Source organism: Melopsittacus undulatus, chromosome 3 (assembly GCF_012275295.1).
Source record: "Melopsittacus undulatus isolate bMelUnd1 chromosome 3, bMelUnd1.mat.Z, whole genome shotgun sequence".
NCBI lineage: Eukaryota > Metazoa > Chordata > Aves > Psittaciformes > Psittaculidae > Melopsittacus > Melopsittacus undulatus.
The window spans coordinates 55,799,696-55,818,272 of record NC_047529.1 but is presented as its reverse complement, the minus strand read 5'-3'; the positions used below and the strand labels follow the sequence as shown (position 1 = coordinate 55,818,272).

The 18,577-nt window shown below is 34.1% G+C and overlaps 1 protein-coding gene across 1 annotated transcript in view; it reads left to right on the top strand.

The window, feature by feature from the left end:
• Window positions 1-18,577, top strand: part of ASCC3 (activating signal cointegrator 1 complex subunit 3) — a 265,394-nt gene that overhangs the window by 161,214 nt on the left and 85,603 nt on the right. Inside the window, exons 15-19 of the mRNA XM_005145089.3 lie at window positions 4,822-5,013; window positions 5,341-5,565; window positions 12,804-12,923; window positions 16,993-17,157; window positions 18,029-18,115. Coding sequence (XP_005145146.2) covers window positions 4,822-5,013; window positions 5,341-5,565; window positions 12,804-12,923; window positions 16,993-17,157; window positions 18,029-18,115 — 789 coding nt within the window. The remainder of the gene's footprint in view (window positions 1-4,821; window positions 5,014-5,340; window positions 5,566-12,803; window positions 12,924-16,992; window positions 17,158-18,028; window positions 18,116-18,577) is intronic.

The following is an 18,577-nucleotide window of genomic DNA, read 5'->3' as shown; positions in this document are numbered from 1 at the left end:
ATTAACATGTAAAATGTATGTAGTAAATTCTGAAGAGCAAAAATGCTGAATGATTGTGCAGTGCTTTGATAACTTGCTGTTTCTCTCAGTTCTCATACATACAGAAGTCATGTTACTGTTTTGTATTCAAGGAACAGGAATAAGCCCATTGATGGACTTTTCAACTTACCTTTTTTCATTCTGCTTTTTTTAGTCAGCTTTTACTTCCTGAATGGATGGAGACTTCTCTCATCTCACCTTGATCTTATAAATTTTGAAAGGCAATCAGTATTCTTTAAATGACCCAGCAGAGCAGATTCTTCAGTATGATTAGTATGAATGAGGCAGAGCAGGTTTCTGTCTTGTTGGAACTTTAAACAATTTAGAAGGTCAACACTTTCAGATGTCTTCAGGAACATTAGTGAATAGTTGTTTTGGGAATAACTGAATTGTATTCATCACACAGTGGTAGTACTAATTAAAGCTGCTCTTCATTGAAGGCTACAGCAAAACATACCTGAATGTTTGGTTGTTTGGTTTAGGTGTCTGTGATTTCTGTGCTATCTGAGCACCTACAATCATCAAGTGAAGTTGATGAGGTCTCATCATTAAGAGCTAGTACTTTGCAGGGTGTCAGGACAGTGCAGAGAATGAAGGATAGGAATAAATTGCTCAGAATTGCTCAAACCAATGAACAAATATGATGGTGCATTCTGTACAAACTACAAGTGCTGCCCTGTCGTGAACTCCACAGAAAGGAATTTACAGTGATTGAGTCTTACAGTCGCAAGCATGAAGTTTTGCTATGGTAAGGGGATTGTGAGAAAAATAGTAGAATAGCCTGTGCCATTTCTGTTACTGGAAAAAAAAATAAGTGATTGTCAAAACCTGAGTTATTAGTAGGGAAAAACCAGCAGATTTCAAAGCTGGAAACCATATCTTCAAAATGAAGAAACACAAAGGAAAAATGATTTACAGAAAGAAAAAAACCCAACTCTGATCATACCGAATAATAGTGATCTATTTAGTCTGTCCTAGATGGGAATGGCAATTGCAGATTAAAGAAAAGACATAAACTGATGTTTCATTTATCTAGAAGTAATGGCAGCTTCTTCATAGTCAAAATTTATTTCTTTCTTATTTTTCTAATTTTTAGGTAAAATAAGAAAAAAGTACCTACTAGCCCATTAAAAAAATACTTATTTATTTGTTTGATTTGTGTAATATTGGTAGTGCAGACAAAAGCCACTCAGCTTTCAGTCTTTATGAATGATGATACCTTTGTGATACCAGAGGCAAGAAAAGGGTAAGAAAGGGTGTTATCTTTAAGTAAGCCTTTAGCTGAAATACCTTAAATCGTGATTAAGTCTTTTTTTCTGCCTCACTTCTCATTAAAGTTAAGTAGAATATTTTTCTATGTCTAATTGTTGCATTTTTAATGTGTCTTAATCAAGTACTGCATGAAATTCATGACATTCAAAAGAGAAATATAGGTGGCAGCAAGCTAAACGAGGAATTTGTTTAATATATACTGGTTTAGATGCACACACACATGTAAGCAAAGGTCATAAATCTACAGCCCTCTTGAGCAATAAGGGAGGGGAAAGAAAATCAATTCTAATCAGGAGACCAGTGCCAGACCTTGTAATAACAGTTTCTCCATACACCTGAGGCACTTAGTGACATTTTGTTTACATTTTAAGCAAAACCTTTTAGTCTGTAATAGAACGAGTTTGGAGTAGTACAACTTTTTTATTTAGTAGTTGGTAGTAATGTTGTCTGTGCAACCACTAAAATCCAGATTTAATAGAATAACCATGCAGTTCATTGGCACAAGAGCTTAGAAGGTTTGTTTTCAAATATTTTGCCATTAAAAGATATGCTGTGTGAGCAGTCTTCCAAGCCATCACTGAGACATGTGATTTATTTTTTTATTTTATTTTCTGAAGTGTAACTTTATAAAATCAGATCACTTTATTGTTCTTGAACTAACTTGCCTTGTATCTTTGTAATTTAAAATGCCAAAATATTTATGGGAAGAAAATTAGTTCTATTTCTGGGCAGTTAATGGAATCATCTAGGGTAGTTAGTGATTTGATTTGCTTGACTTTTTTTTTTTTCCTATGTCGAAAGTGTTCTGTTATTCATTTAAAAAAATTTATCATCTTCTGTGTCAGAAAAAAAGTATTTAATGTGCCTCACAACTGATTCCTGTGTAACCTTGGTGTCTAGCACTTCATAGATTCAATAAATGAACAGGCAAACCCTGCAACTATTAACAAAGAAGTTGTTTTAGAATATGTGGGAGATTTTAGCAGCGTGCAGATATACTTTCTAAATGCAACTATATGGATATGTTTCGGAGTGAGTTCCTACATATTATTAAATGGTTGATTAATCTTAAGCTTGTAAGAACTTGAATCATAGTCAGACCAGCATTGCCATATCTAAATGTGTTTTCTGTCACAAACTTTTTCCCTCCCTCTTTTTCCCTGCTTTTACAAGTTCCTTTCTCTAAATTGGCAAAATTGTAGTTCCTAAAACTGTAAATATATTGAAAACAAATTTCTTTCCATATATAATGCAAGATATTACTGTTCTTAGTTTCCCATTAGTAAACTGCCCTGACTTTCAATCACATTAAATAACTTAAGCAATCAGGTTACAAAAATAAAAAAAGGATTCAAATTTTAAATTATGAAGATTTCAGAAAAATATTTGGCTTTTTCAGCTAGAGATTTTCAGCTAGAGTGTATTTTGATATTGAAAAATTGTACTTTTTTAAATGTAGTTATTTTAATACTTGTAAAATAGTCATACGACAGCAATCTGACAAACTACTAAAAAGTGAAATTTCTGATGGTTGCCTTATCACTTAGGAAGATTTGCTTCATTTAAAACAAAAGCTAATTACATTCTCAAATGCTTACACCATGTTCTGAATGTAAACAAGATCAACCCAAATTTATCTGTCACAATTATTCTCAGATTTGCAGCTGAAGTGAATTTTCCACATGCCTGTCTTCTGTGAGATTTGTTGTTGATAAACTAGGAATGTGAGCCTTGGTTCATTTGTGCTCTTCATGAAATATTTGTTTCCATTTGCTACCTCATAAGGAGCAGGCTTCATGAACCACATTGCCATTTTTTCAATTTCTTATTTATTCATTTTTCAAGCACTACAGCAGTTAATTAGATTTGCCAAAAAGAAACCCAACTGTGTAGTTAAAAAGCTGAGGTTTATTTCCTTTAAATTAAAGTTAATAATTACTGCTAAAGCAGGAAAGATCAGATATTAAGAAGCTGGGTAACTGTGAAGCTGAGAAATCTGTTTTTCCCACAACATTTTCCTTTTCATGTGCTCCTTCATAACTGTATTCTCTTCTCCCTATTTATTTCTGTTTGCAGAGATTTATTGTTCATGTTTGGCAGTATGCCAGTACTATGAGCCATATTGTGCTTTGCTTTACCCACTCTGTACCCCTGAAGTCAGCTTTCAGTGGCCGTGTGTCAGCTATTAGTAATTGTGTATATTTAAAATAATAATATAAATTATCTAGAATTAATTCACTATAATATACAGCGCTGAAAATAAAGTGGTAGTCCAAAAATACTTAACTCATGTGGTCTATGGAAAAACAGAGATTCTCTGCTGACAAAGATAATACAGAAATCTGGTTTAGAGGAAGATTAGTATCATCATTGCCACAAGGATTGAATGCAGAGGTTATTAATGTGGAAGACATGGGAGGAAAATCAGAGTTGTTTGTGGCAAACCAGGGACATTGGAACCTAAAGATTAGAAAAACCAGTATCCAGGGGTGAGAGTGAAGAGAATATCATCATAAGGTGTGCTTTCTGATGTTGTATTTAAGCTCATATAAACTTGGTAAAGGCCCTTTATTCTAGTTTACCACAGGGCTACTGTGCCTTTCCTACTGTCATCTTAATTGTAATAAAAAAGTTGTACTTTTTGTGATACTTGAGCTTTAGGCCAAAGCCTTGTTTCTGAACAGAAAAACAACTATTCATTCTAAAATGGCATGAACTCTGGTGCTTTGGGTTTCGTTTTTAAGTGGTTGGGTTTCTTTTTTCCTTCCCTGTTGCTTCTGGAAGTCACAATCCAAAGCAGCTGGAGTTTCAGAGTTTAGTGTTTGGAAGGGAAGTGTATTAGCTTTTCTTAACTGTGAGTCAAATATCTGTTTTAGGTGAAGTGTGATAAAACTAGCACTCAGAAATAAGGGAGACTTACTTACAGACCTTGTACACAGTGGGAGGCTGGAGGACCTGAGGTTTTACAGACTGAGTTCCCAGCCTCCTACACATGGGGAATATAAAAATAAGGAGTAGATGAGCAGTTTGATTCCGTGCTGTGAATTTATTAGTCAATGCTGTGCCAAGCTGCCGCAATGGCTAGAGGTGGGGAAAGGTATCCCCTCCTTATCATTAAGTATAATGTGTGGCCTGCTGCCTTCAGCCTGTCCTAGCTGCCTGCATAGTCTAAAAGAACTGCTCTTAAAAGAAATATATGGGTTCTCCATGTTGGTGTTCCTAATGATTATTGGTAAAATTGAATCTCTGTTTAGGTGAAGCTGTATTTTTCTAACAGTATTCTTTTAAACAATTAAGTGTATTCTTTGGAAAGTAAGACTAGAAGTCAAATCCATTTATAGAAAATCATAACATATTGGTATTGACGAAAAGCTTGACATAAGTAGAACTAGCTTCTTTTGTGTGACTAATAATAATATTCCATGTTTTTTTCCCCATAATTTTTCTTAATGCAGTGGTTCTTGTACTGTTATTAGAAGTGAATTCAATTTTTATGCTTGTCCATTCTAGGTACAGAGATCCAGAAATAAGCAGTTACGTGAGCTGTTTCCAGATGGATTTAGTATTCATCATGCAGGAATGCTGCGGCAAGACAGAAATCTGGTTGAGAACTTGTTTTCTAATGGACATATCAAAGTCCTGGTTTGTACAGCTACGCTTGCCTGGGGTGTCAATCTTCCTGCTCATGCTGTTGTTATTAAGGTAAGAGCTTCCATTACTCTGCACATGTGTACCTGTCTTAAAAGAAACCTGTAAAGAAGCATAGATAGCAAGCTCTTTATTGTGGTTTGGGGCCCAGAAGGGAAATACCTGATTGATGCGAAATGTTATTTATATCTCATTAAACTGATTCTCTCCAGTGGGAGTCTAGTTTGTATAGTAAAGGTTTAAATATATCAAAGATTATGAAAGGATTAGTTAAAGTACACTTCTGAAATCATGCTATATTTGCCTAATTTCAGTATTCAGCTCATCGGGATTATATTCATGTGTATTTATGTTAATTTTTATTAACTTTTGCTCAACCAGGGAACACAAATATATGCTGCAAAAAGAGGCTCCTTTGTTGACCTTGGAATTCTAGATGTCATGCAGATATTTGGTCGAGCTGGACGGCCTCAGTTTGACAAATTCGGAGAAGGCATCATTATTACAACTCACGATAAACTCAGTCATTACCTGACTCTTCTTACTCAGCAGAATCCAATTGAAAGCCAGTTTCTTGAAAGCCTTGCAGACAACCTAAATGCAGAGGTAACTTTTTATTTATTTAGAGAAACTAGCAAACTGTTAAATATTAATATTACTTGAAACAAAAATGCAATATTGGCAGACTTAAAATATCTGAAATGGAAATTTTATTACTGGTAGTCTATAGGTGTGTATGTTTAAAAGGAGTGAACTGTTACACATATGAAAATGTAGGGGGCCTTTTACAGAATGTAGTAAGTATTAGAAGTCATACGGAGGGTCAAAATACCATTAAGATAAAACTGTAGAAACACAGAATTTACCTTTTAATCAGAAGCACTTTATTGGAGTTTAATAAGTGTTCTGCAAACTTTGAATTAAAATCCTCAAAAAAATTAAAGCATGTTTATAAACAAGCAAGCTTACTTTTGGAATAGACTGTCTTTTAGTAGCAGTGGAGATTTAATTTTTTTCTGTGGTGAATATTTTGTAATAAGTAATGGTATTTGTATGGAAAATTTGATTGCAAATGAAGAAAAGAGGATTTAACTTGATGAACCAGGAGTTCTAGGCCTATTTCTTTCCTCTTAGCTGAGCATGCTTGCTTAAGGAAGTATGAGATTTAAGCTATTAATTTTCAATGTGTAATATTCTGCAGAGAGAGATAGGTTTTAAGGAGCAGATTGTTGTTCCTCTGATCTGAGCTGTAGTTCTGAATAAGCACAAATTTCCCAGCAAGGCCAGAAAGCAGAGGTGATTCTTATATGTAAGGTTAAAGGGAGAGTTTCTTTGGATCTGAGGGGACAAACGAATTTTATATTTATTGAACATCTTATGCAGAAGGAAAAAAAAAAATTGAAAACTTATTCTGTTTTCAGTATCAAAGAAAAGATGTATTTGGTTATAGATACACTTCAGAATTCCTCTCCACTTCCTCTTTTTCCAGTGTACCAATTGTGAATTCTTAGGTTTAAGTCCTAGGTATTTGTCTCACATGAAGTGTTTAGAAAATATTAAGAAAATATTTACAATTGCATGTTTTTCTGTGTTACTGTGCTAGATAGTAAATTAAGGTACCAAAATGCTGATAGCATTGACTTTGGTGCAGTTAGCACCAAAAAAACACCTTGAAGGTGGAACAGACCTGGTTGATTGTTAGAATACAAAACAATTTTAATTTCTCCCAGGCTTCTGATTTTAACAGCCATTTTTAAAAGTAATAGTCTCTTTTTCCTTTTTCTTTTCTTTTCCCTGCATTTAACAATAAATGCTTTACTAGCATAAAAGCTGTTAAAAAAATTCACTGGAGACTTGGAAAGGTAAATACCATTCTTTAGCACCAAGTGAGTATGTCCAAATGGATACTTAGTAAAAAGGGGAAAAAGGCATCCAAAAGCAAGTCATTCAAGCCGTAAAGGGCTCTATGAGCTTAGAATGTCTACAGTAACTATGAAATACTAAAAATTATCCAAAAGAAAATGAATAGCAGCATTTTGGGTAAGACTGGTAACAATAAAAGCAATCTTAAGAATTCTGTTGACTTTTAACAGTAATCAAGTGTCCAAGTAGTTTTCTGAAAAGTAGAGCTAGTATGCACTGCAAAAATAATTTGGTTACATTGAAGGTGTAAAATTAAGAAGGTAATCCTCCTGTCCTGTTAAAATAAACTAAATAAGAAAAAATGTGGAATAGAAGAATAATTCTGTTGTGTAGGAGATAGTTACCTAAACTTATCCAATCAATTATATATAGGAAGTGTGTGACATACAGAATAATAAAAACTACCCGTAAGTGCAGTATTTCTATTGCAGGATTTGGGATTTGAAGAAATGTGCAGAAAACTGACAAACTAGTTTAGACAAAACTACTTTTTTTTTAGATTTCGTAGTGTGGTAGTGTTATCTGAAAGGAGCAGTGTACTCCTGGCTTTAAATTACTGAAGATTCTGTGGCTGCAGTCCAGTTACAGCAGCTGAAGAATTTTTTTGTTTGTCACTGTGATAAGTGGTTGTTAGTAGAAACAGCAATAGAAAATGCTTAAAAGCAATACAGTAACAACAGCACGAAAGCACCACTTTTTGGTCACCTGGTATGTGTGGTGTTACTTACCCTTCTGTCATGACATGCAAGAAAAATTAGCGCCTGCCAGATTACAGGAAATCAATACTATGAGTAGTTACAAGGACCTATTGTGTTAGGAGGGTTTTGGAAAGTAACTTTATCATTTCTTTATAATTCGAGTCAGTTTAAGCTTCTGTATGTGCTAATTTGATCTTAGTGGAATCCTCTGCGAAGAATACAGGTGGTTTAGAAATTGTTATGTGTATCTGGAGGTGGCTATTCCATAGGCTGCAGCATTCTGAAAAAAAGAATAAATACATTTTAAAACATATGCCATCATATGGATCAGTAAGTAGTCTTAGAAAATACATTGAGTTTTGGTCATCTCTTTGGTAGTAACTAGCACTATATATTGGGACAAAATATGTGTTTATTGACTTATTTGTTACAGAAATCTCAACAGTATGCTGATGACCGCTATCATCTTTGCCATAACAGAGCATGTTATTATTACAGGAAGTCTGCACTGATGTATATATAATAAAACAATATATTTTAGGAGCGTAGTCTGTTTTTCTTGCAAGTCATTCAGGAAATCCAGTAGTTGTAAAGAGAAACCAATTAAAGCCCAGAAGCAATGCTGAATTGTTTAAATTCTTTATTATAGATGGATCGGTAGCTGGAAAAAATAGTAAAATAAAGGCAGCAGTTGGAAATATGTTAAAACTCCATGTTTCCAGAAGAATATGAAGTTGCTTTTATCTAGACAAGGTCTCTTGACAGAAATAAGTAGGTGGTAAGAATGAGGCAGTGATTCAGATATTGGGGTAATACAATATGTAATCTCAGCCACCCAATCACCAGCTTGAATACAGACCCTTGAATTTTATATGTTTGAACAGACCTTGAATTTTGACCCTTGAATGTGATGCAAGAGAAAAAATGTGCACCGTGATGCAAAAAAAAAAATTTCTCCTAGGATAAGAACCAAGAAATACTGAGATGAGCCACTGGCAGGTTCAGAAAACACAAAAGAATGCCAGCTGGGTGGTCAGACAATGGAAATCTTTGCTGCAGGGAGTTGTACCTGAAAGGTAGAACATTCCAAAAATGCACAAAAATGGAATAAAAATCCAAAGATTTCAAATATATCAAATATCAAATTTCAAAGATATCAAATGCAAAGACAGTACCTTTAGCTAAAGTTCTTGAGGTGCAATAGTTTAAGGATTTGGGATAAATTTATATAATGCTTGTTTCTTATTGCCACATTCTGTCCTTCAGCATTTGCTGTTACCTATCATAGAGACAGCGCACTGGCCTTGATGTCCCTGTTCATTTGTTCTTAGGAAAGCTACAGAGTGAGAAAAGTTGAAATACACCAATTTCATTGATTTGACACCAAAATTATGACTTTAAATATGTATGTCAGCACATCAACCCACTGAGAATTCTTTTGTGCAGATTTCTTCTGACATTTGTTTTTTTTTTTTTTCTTCTAAAAATGATCAGAAGCAGCATAAATGCTCAGTGATGATCAACAGGCATGGAGATGCCCTTTTTGTTTTCTGTTGAGGTTGTGCCACTGGGCCTATTGGAATGTAAAAAGAAATCAAAGAAACACCTTGTTAGGGTGCTTAGTTGAGAGCAGCAAGTTGTGGGTTAGTTGACCAGCTGGCAAGCAGAAAAAACCTACAGCTGTATTTTCTGGAAATACAGGAAGAAAGATAAGATGCAGGGGATGTGGTTTAATTAGACCATAAACTTTAACTTATCTGGGAACTATCATCAATAGCTCATACAATGCAGGTCACTATTCCTTACTTAATTGTTTCCACCTGATAGAGCTCTCCCTGATATCTGCAGCTGGACCCCAGCTTGTTGCTTGGATGACTCCTTTCCCCAGAGAGCTTAGAAACTGAGAGAATTTGCAGTGTTGGACAGTAGGTATACCTTTCCCAGGGGATTTGCTTTTCCTTGCATTTACTTAAGATTTTGTTGTGAAGCCAGGTGTGTAAAAGGTGATGATTTGTACAGTTTGGGCAAAACTTTTAATCTATTTTTCTCTTGGAAAGAGCAGTTCTCAGACAAAGAATTCCTTCAAAGCCCTTCCAAAAAATACTCAGGAGCTGGGTAACTAACAGCTAATCATGGTATAGGGCAAAGCACTGCTGGGGGAAATAAGTTTTCTCGCTGGATGTCAAGGGCCCTTGGGCTTGACCAGACCTGCACGAGACCAGCAACCTCATCTGTTCCCCTCTCACCTTTTTCAGCTGTGTCCAGATGGTAGACAAGTTATTTGGAGTTAACATACAATGACATTTCTGATGTAGTCTGGTTGTACTTAAAAATACTCCTTTGGTCATGTGTGACTGTTGAAGTTTCTGTCCCACTTGGGATGGTTCTAGTAGCATTAAGAAGTTATTTCAAAAGTCACACAAGAACAAGATTGTAATCACTTCAGACGCTGAAGTAGTAATTCAAAATACTCTGGTTTCCAAAGCGAATAAAAGATTGCTTTTTAGGTTGTTAGAAAGATTCCTTGCTCCCTTACCTTAACAACAAATGTTTGATGCATATATAGAATTCTTTTCATCCACATAACCTGACTTACTTATACAAATATAATAACAATTAAACATTCTTTAAAAAACAGGATATTATGTTCGCTTATATAATACAGTATATATTAGCAGTAATATTTTTATGCCCTTTTCTTATCTGCATATGAGTATCAGAGAAAAAGTCATTGTTCAAAAACTACCACCAAGAAGCTCTGCTACATGTATCTGTTTACACTTGTTTGAAAATCAAAAACATCTCTGAAATGCTGCTCAATTTGATTAAGTCTGTAATTAGCATTTGTAAAAAAAATCTTTTAATGAAAATGCATACTACTACATAACCATGTCACTTGGTGATGGTGATATCAGCCATTGAACAATTAGTTGAACATTTATGAGCATGATGATTTATTTTTTTTCATTTAAAATGACACAGATTAATATACTCCTCAAGTTTTCATTTGGTGAGTGCAACACCATTATTTATATTTGAATGGTTTTTTAAAAAAAGTATTTTGTGATGACTGGTGCAATCAAACAATACAATGTCTGTATAGTAAGTATTTCTACTCATTGATTAATCTGTCTATAACTAGTTACCTATACATGGCTGAGGAAACTGGAAAATTTAGAACTTTTTTCTTTCATTTTACTGAGTATCACCTCATCTGTTTATTGATTTTATAAATACTGCATATTTTAGGTCTTAACAGAGCTTCTCTTAACTTTGTAAATAATTTATTTCACAATTCCTCTGTCTTGGTATTAGTAAGATCTGATTTTCATACTGTTCTAGCACAAGGATGCGCTTTCAAACAAACTATAAGAACTTTACTCGAACACTAGATGGCAGCAAATATTTAGAAGTTGCCTTTTTGTCTCTGCATTTTGTCTATTGACTATTCATTAAAGTTGGGTGAGGAAGGAAAGTGCAGTATTAGATTTCAGTACCATATCTGAAATCGGACTGTATTGCATAATCACATTTTTCCTTAGTTTTACTTTTAACTCATAAAAATATTGAATTTATAAGTAATACAATCAGATATTTGGACAAATGAGGAAAAACTGAGACTTGTTTTGTGGTTTTTTTTTTTTATTATTAGACTTCACTTTCCTCACTAATGAGAATTTTACATTTTCATGACTGTGAAAATGGTTGCTTGGGTGAAAATGTTGATATGTGATTTCACATTGTGTACTGAAAGATATTTGAATCGTGGAAAGAAACCAAATACTGAAATTAACCCTAGTAGCAAACTGATTAGTTTGTATTAATGTATTAGATGTGGGCTGTATTAAATGTTATTCCTGTAGGATTCTATGAAGAACTGAATGCTTTTGTAGCTACTTCACTGCATTATGTAACTATTTACTTTGCAAAACAACACAATAGGGCTTCCCCTGACCTTATGCTGTTGAAGAACAAATTATCGCTTGAAAAATATGTGAGACAAAGCTTAGGGTTACTCCATGCTATTAGTCATTGATATCAACAAAGTTTTGCCACATTTGATAGTTAAACTCAAGGCAGATTTGGCTTACATTATTATTTTTTACTAGATATTTCTGTTATTTCAAAAAAGTACATCTGTATTATTAAGGTTTAGATGCTTAGATGTGAACATGCGTATGAAATCACAGTTGCATAGGGTTTTCTTAATTTTTGCCAAGTCATGGAACATTTAAGTGAAAACCAAACATAAATAACTTTCTAGTAATGGTTCACAAAAATAATCAGTAAGAGGGACTTTTACTGTTTTAAACAACAAGCAACAAGTAAAAAATAGTCATGGGACACACAGGAAATATTACATTCTCCAGGTAAAATCAAGTTAACTGGAATTAAGCAGTAAAATGCTTCTCAGAAATATAACCAATACAAAATAGAGTTGAAGTTATCATGTAAAAATGTGTGTATGGAAAATATGTGGGTACTAGACTATTGAATTGGCAAAAAAAACCCTCAGTAAAAAAAAACAAAAAAAAACAAAAAACAAAAATCCCCAAGGCTGTATATCTGATTCAGCCTTGAAAAAATAACTAAATATATGTATATAGGCATATTACCTGTTCCATTTTGTTATGTTTTGATATAACAAGAATGTAGCAGGTACCTGTATATCTGAATTTCTAGAACAAAAAGGAGAAAACTATTTGTAAAAACTGCGTGTAAACAAATTGCCAAGTATTAAGACAAGATGAAGAAAATCCTAAAGATGGTTGCTGTCATTTGGATTAGAACTTGTGCTTTCACACTGATATGAAAAATCTAAATGTAAATAGATTTTTTTAAGGCATTCTTCTTTCAATCACTCTGAGCATATTCACTAAAGAATTATGTTGGTTTGTTTGTCTTTTTTTATAACAAGCTTATTCAGTATCATCTTTTAATTGCAAAAATTATAAGTGGTGTATTATCTGGGTCACGTATCTCAAATATTATGTCACATATCATACCATGTTACGGTATAATGTTAGATGAAGATGTGTAATGATGATTCAACAATGATCATTTTAAAATAATATTCTATGATTATTTTTTTAAAATAAGTTGGAAACATACTACTTTCTTTAATCTAGTGCTACTGCTCTGAATTCCAAGTGTTTTCAGCTGTTACAAATACTTATGTTCATCTGTAACATAGATGTTTAATTTTGTCTCCTCTATTTCCAGATTGCTCTTGGAACAGTAACTAATGTGGAAGAAGCAGTAAAGTGGATAAGTTACACTTATCTTTATGTACGGATGAGAGCAAATCCATTAGTATATGGCATCAGTCACAAAGCTTATCAGGTATAAAATGCATTTTAAAAAAAATCTGTAGCCTATTCTAGGTCTCTAATCCTTCTCTGATGTGAGGATAAATATTTGCTATTTCTACTTAACCTGACATCAGCAATTCTTTTAAAGTGCTTAGAAAAGGAAGATATTTTCTGTAGCAGAGTATTTTTAACACTAAATTAAGAGGCCCCTTCTGTTCACATAAAAACACCTTTTAACTGACCAAGTTATGCTCCAAAGGACAACATTCATTCCTGACAGACAATTACTGTGACTTAGCCTACCGTCAGTTTTTCAATTTTGTAGGCTAGATATAAATGATAGAATAAAGCATTCTTGAGTTGCTTGCTTTCCCCTGTCTCCACCACCTTTTGGTTTAGAATGTTTCATCATGTGAGATCTTATAAATTATAAAATTACATTTTCAATTGAGGGGTTTTTTTATTTCTTGTGATTTAGTAATTATAAGATTTTTTAATTCATTTATTTTATTTGGCTTTGTTTATTTGGAGTGTTCCATGCGGGATACAAATCAGACCACAGTTACATAAGGGGGTGTTTCAGTTTTTTTATTACATGTAATTTTTAGGAATTTAACAGTTCACAGATTATCTGAATATTGTTACTTTTTTTCTGTACAGCTGTTTATAAGCATAAACATGATAATATAGTTTGGACATAGGTAACTGACACTAATGCAGGTGAAACTCTTGCAAGTGTACAGTAACTGCAGTTTATTCCACATGTTCTGAATCTATTTTGTAATTTCATAATTTGTCATGATACTGTGAGACGCAGTTGTTTAGGTCATAGTAGCATGTAGAGATACATCTCAGGAGGTATTTTTTGATAGCTTTTGTGTCTGATAGTGGAAACTGAAGCAAAACTAGGTAGACTGTTTTTTGAGCAAGCTTCTATAGACAACTTTAGACCTCTGGTCATCTCAAATTTGTTGTCTATAAAAAGCCTTACAGTATATTACCATATGTTAATATGTTAATACTGTATAACACAAATCACTAAGTAATAGATAAATGAAAAGCGAAAATTAATTTGCATATGAGAAGAAAGTTGTTGTCCCATTCCTTTAAATGCTTTAAAAAAAAAATCAGATTTTTTTTTTTATCAGTGTTATTAACAAATTTTAGATTAAAAGAAATGTATCCATGGTGGTAATAACTGGTAAAAAAAAAAAAAGTAGCAAAATGCTAACAGAAATATTTTTGTAAATTTAAAAAATAATAAGCAAGGGCAGTTGCCCCTTCCTCTGCTTTTGTGTTTGTATTCAGCTGCTGAGAAATTGGAGATTGCCAGAAGTTGTCTTTTCCTGCTACTAAGCTCCATTCTGCCCCTTCTGATTTGATGCGCTAATAATAAACATTACTATTTTTGTGTTAAGGCAGTAATAAATTACATCAATTTGAAGTGTTATCCATTCATGTAGGAGCAAAACCAATGCCAAACACATCATTTTCTACATAAACCATTTTTAAACTACAAAGCTAATGTGCTATAGACAGTATACGGATGGTACAGTGCCAGATGCAGGCATAACCACAGATTTGCTCACTTTAGGCTGTTCTGTTACTTCTGTTCTGAGTATAGGTATCCAATTTTCATAATTGGTGTCTTATTCTTTCTTAGTAGTGTCGCAGCATGCCAGTTGCTATCTCCGTTTTGGCTGACAGTCAATGCTACTCATTCAGAATCAAAATATCAGCATAATCATCATTGGTCACAGTTCCTAGCTATTCAGTGGGGCTGAGAAGATGCAAACTTATTTTCCTTTCCCTTTCCACGGGTGCTCACTGCACCCAGTAATTACGTTAGGGCACCATATGTCCAGCCTGTCCACACAAAAGAGGTGTGTTGTACCACACAGGGAGACCAGGGCAAGCACACATCTGCCTCTGGGGTATTACTCTTCCCCACCTAGCTGTTTCTGGGCTATGCCCAGGAGTAGGCTGCTCGAGGCACAGTGCTTTCTTTGATTTATGACTTTTCAAGTTGTTTGCTAGGAGAGCCAGTAATGCCTTTTACTGAGTTGAAAAAATGGACAAAATTATGATGAGAAGCAAGTAGAAACAAACAGTGGAAGGAAAAAGTTGAGTAAATGTGGGTGTCATATGACAGAAGTCTGTGGTATGCACTTTTTCATCCTCTAAGGGTTCCAAAGAAAAGGTGGTCCCTTTGTCCTTTTTCTCTTTTTTGTTCCACTCTGGTGTTCCCACAGTTAAGCAAAGCTTTTTATCCCCATAAGGTGTATGTTTATGTTTGTAACATCTGTAAAAGTTAGAGGAGCTTGTCCCCAACCCTTCTGTGTTAGCTAGAGGAAAACGTGTGAATAATAAGATAGTTTATCATACATTCTTAAATTTCCATATGCATACTCCAAACCTGCTCTGTTTCTTGCTGTGGGCAGGACAAGGTTCATTTTTGAGAGTCTGGCTGTTCTAGGCTGGATCTTTTACTCTGTTGAATTTCTAATTACACAAAATCAACAAGAAGGGTCTTAGTCATGGATCCTGCAGACTGGAATATTGCTTCACAGCCTTTTTCCAATTGGTGACCTTTCCTTTAAAGTTAAAACCTTTTTTTTGTAAAAGAATGTTAGTCTACTGTTACAGCTTTAGCTTTTTTATATGTAACACAAAAAAGATTGGCAGGTAATTGGGACTGCCAAAGGAGTATGGAAGTTTTGATATTTTTTAGATTTTTTTTCTCACTCTTTTGTTTTAAGAAATGTTAAAACATCTGGCATCCTGATCACTTTTTTTGACCACCTCTGATCTGAAATCTGACCTCAGTGCATGACATACTATTGAGAAAAGCACTCTAGACCTTTGCCATCTTAGCTTTTGACATGAAACTAAGGCAAGCCATAACTAAGGAGAAACAGCTTCAGAGTAATTGGCAAAGATGGGGAATATTAGGAGCTAGCCTTGCAGCTGCTTTGTGGAGATATCTGTATTTGTCTGCAGCTTCAGTGAATGTGAGATAATGCACTTCAGCACAGAGATGAAACTGAATCCTGGCCCAGGGAAAACCAGAATAAACCAAGGCATAGCAATTCTTAAAGCTCACTCCTTTTTGTGGTCTCAGTCATATATCTCTGGTGCAGATTTACCCAGAGTACTGGTGAGTGACTTGCTCTGTAGGAAATCTGAACTATACAAGCCCCGAAATAAGAATGATGCCTGTGGACTATAGCAGAGTTACAATCTTTCCAAATTTGGTGACTTGTGTAATTAGAACCATATCTCAGGTGCACATGTGCCAGAGGGTTAACATGACTACAAATCCCTTTTCACCCATCCTCATCAAGATTAGTATCCCAGGCGCATATGTGGAAACACACAATTACAGCAGTCTTGCTCAGGTGGGAGTTTTGCCCAGCCTTGTATGTACTAATAATGTAGCGTACATCATTACTTGAAAAAAATGTCAAAGTTCCTGAACTTTGATATGAATAGAAGTGCTGTTTTGCACAAACAGCTCCTTGTGTGCTTTTAATGTGAATGTTTATGAAGTACATCAACAACTCAATAATTACAATATCCCAGACGACATACCTAAAGCTTCTGGCGACATAAGAGTTTTTTTCCTAGTAGACATTTCAGCCACCCAGTTTGAAGCTTATTCTATTTGGGATACAAAGCCATCCTCATGTCAGATACCCAGGCAAGGTATATCCTTAGCTATTTTCATAAATAGAAGATACCATAAGATGGCATGTTTTTCTGAAGCGATAATGATAATTTCATGATGAATATATTATCACTAAAACTTCTTTTTAAAACTTCAGTGTAAATTTATTTTATAATCATGCTGCTTTTTCATAATTATTATTAGTCTACATTGCATTGTTAGTCTCGAAGCATTGTCAAAGGAATATTATCCTGATTGTTTTGTCCTGTACAGACAGTTCTTGGTCAGTTATGTTAGTGTAACAGTTCTTAGTGACATGTTAGGAAAATCATTTTGTTTGTTTTCTGCCTTTATGTGACTGGGTTATCTCAATAAAACTATTTATTTAACACTTTTTCTTTCATGCAAGTAAATATGTGTATTTCATCTCTAGATGGATCCAGGTCTAGAAAAGCACAGAGAACAACTGGTAATTGAAGTCGGCAGAAAACTGGACAAAGCCCGCATGATTCGCTTTGAAGAAAGAACTGGCTTTTTTTCTTCAACAGATTTAGGCAGAACTGCCAGCCACTACTATATTAAATACAATACTATAGAGGTAAATTATGATGTTCTATTTCTGTGGGTTTTTTCCTTCTTTTTGAACCTATAACCTAAAATAGTTGTAAGATATTACGGAATATGTAGCTGATTTGTTCAGTATATTTTCAAATCATACTTACTGAAATGGGGAGAGACGAAATAGAGAGGAAAAAGAAAGAAACTAAATGTAAGGCAGTACTGAAAATCTAGATTTGGGGTGAAGTAAGATTTGAAATTTCTATTGTCAGTCCCTTCTTTTAGGTGAATTATAAAAACCATTTTGATATCAACAGTGTGCGCAACCATTGATTGATACATGATAGCACAGTCAAGTTTAGAGTCTGATTACGGAATAGTTTTTTCTGCATTAAATTTCTATCACCTTGCCAACCTTAAGCAACTTTTTGTACTGTAATCAGATTGTGTTATAATTGTGTTGGAAAAATGCATTTGTACAAAATTTTGTAGTATTGGAAGCTTGATTTGATGTACACATTCATTTTAAAACCTTTTTTTAATAGGAAATAAGTCTTTTTCTTGAACAGAAGCTGAAGACTGAGTTAATAATGTTTGACTGTTTACTGCCCCTACGTATAATTAGTATCACATATTTATTCATGCAAACATGTCCTAGACTGTTTTTGAAATGGCCATAGACTGCATGTCTCTTGAATTTGGGTTGCCTGAGTATAAAGGCACGGTTTTTCTGAAAGTGCTAAAAAGTCATTCTAGAAATTGTTGCTGTTTAAATTGTATCACTCTGGTCTTCAAATAACTTACATTTTAACCTTATATGCCTTTTGAAAGCTTGGTTAATGTTTCTTTCTTTTGTGCTGTATGTGTATTTTTATTTTCAGTGTTAAAACAATTCATTTTATTTTTAACAGACTTTTAATGAATTGTTTGATGCTCATAAAACGGAAGGTGATATTCTTGCTATAGTATCAAAAGCTGAAGAATTTGAACAGATAAAGGTAAAGTTGTATCTTTTCATACAAAGAATGTCTTAAAACTAGACACTACTGTAGTATTCACTCCATAGTGTCTACAGACCCAAGTTTTGTTAAGTAATAAACGCCATAATAAAACGTTTTCTAAGTGTGTATAATTGCCAAGAACTGTATATGCTGTCACTCAGATTTATATGTTCAACTTGAACTGTAGTACACATTTAATAACTAGTTATGGATCTCTGAAAATTCCTTTTAAATGCTTTTAAGAACTTTTCTGCTCCTCAATTATTAACAGGTGAAGATAAGCGTCCATTGGAGTGGTGCATCCAGGGATGAGAAAGTTTTTCTGTTTGAAGTTTAAACCTTTATTACATATCTCCATGAGCAATTTGCTTTATCAGAAATGAGGCAAGACTCACTGAAGTTAACTCTGCAATATACTTCATGTAGGGAACAATATTCAATTAGCAGAATGATAAAATA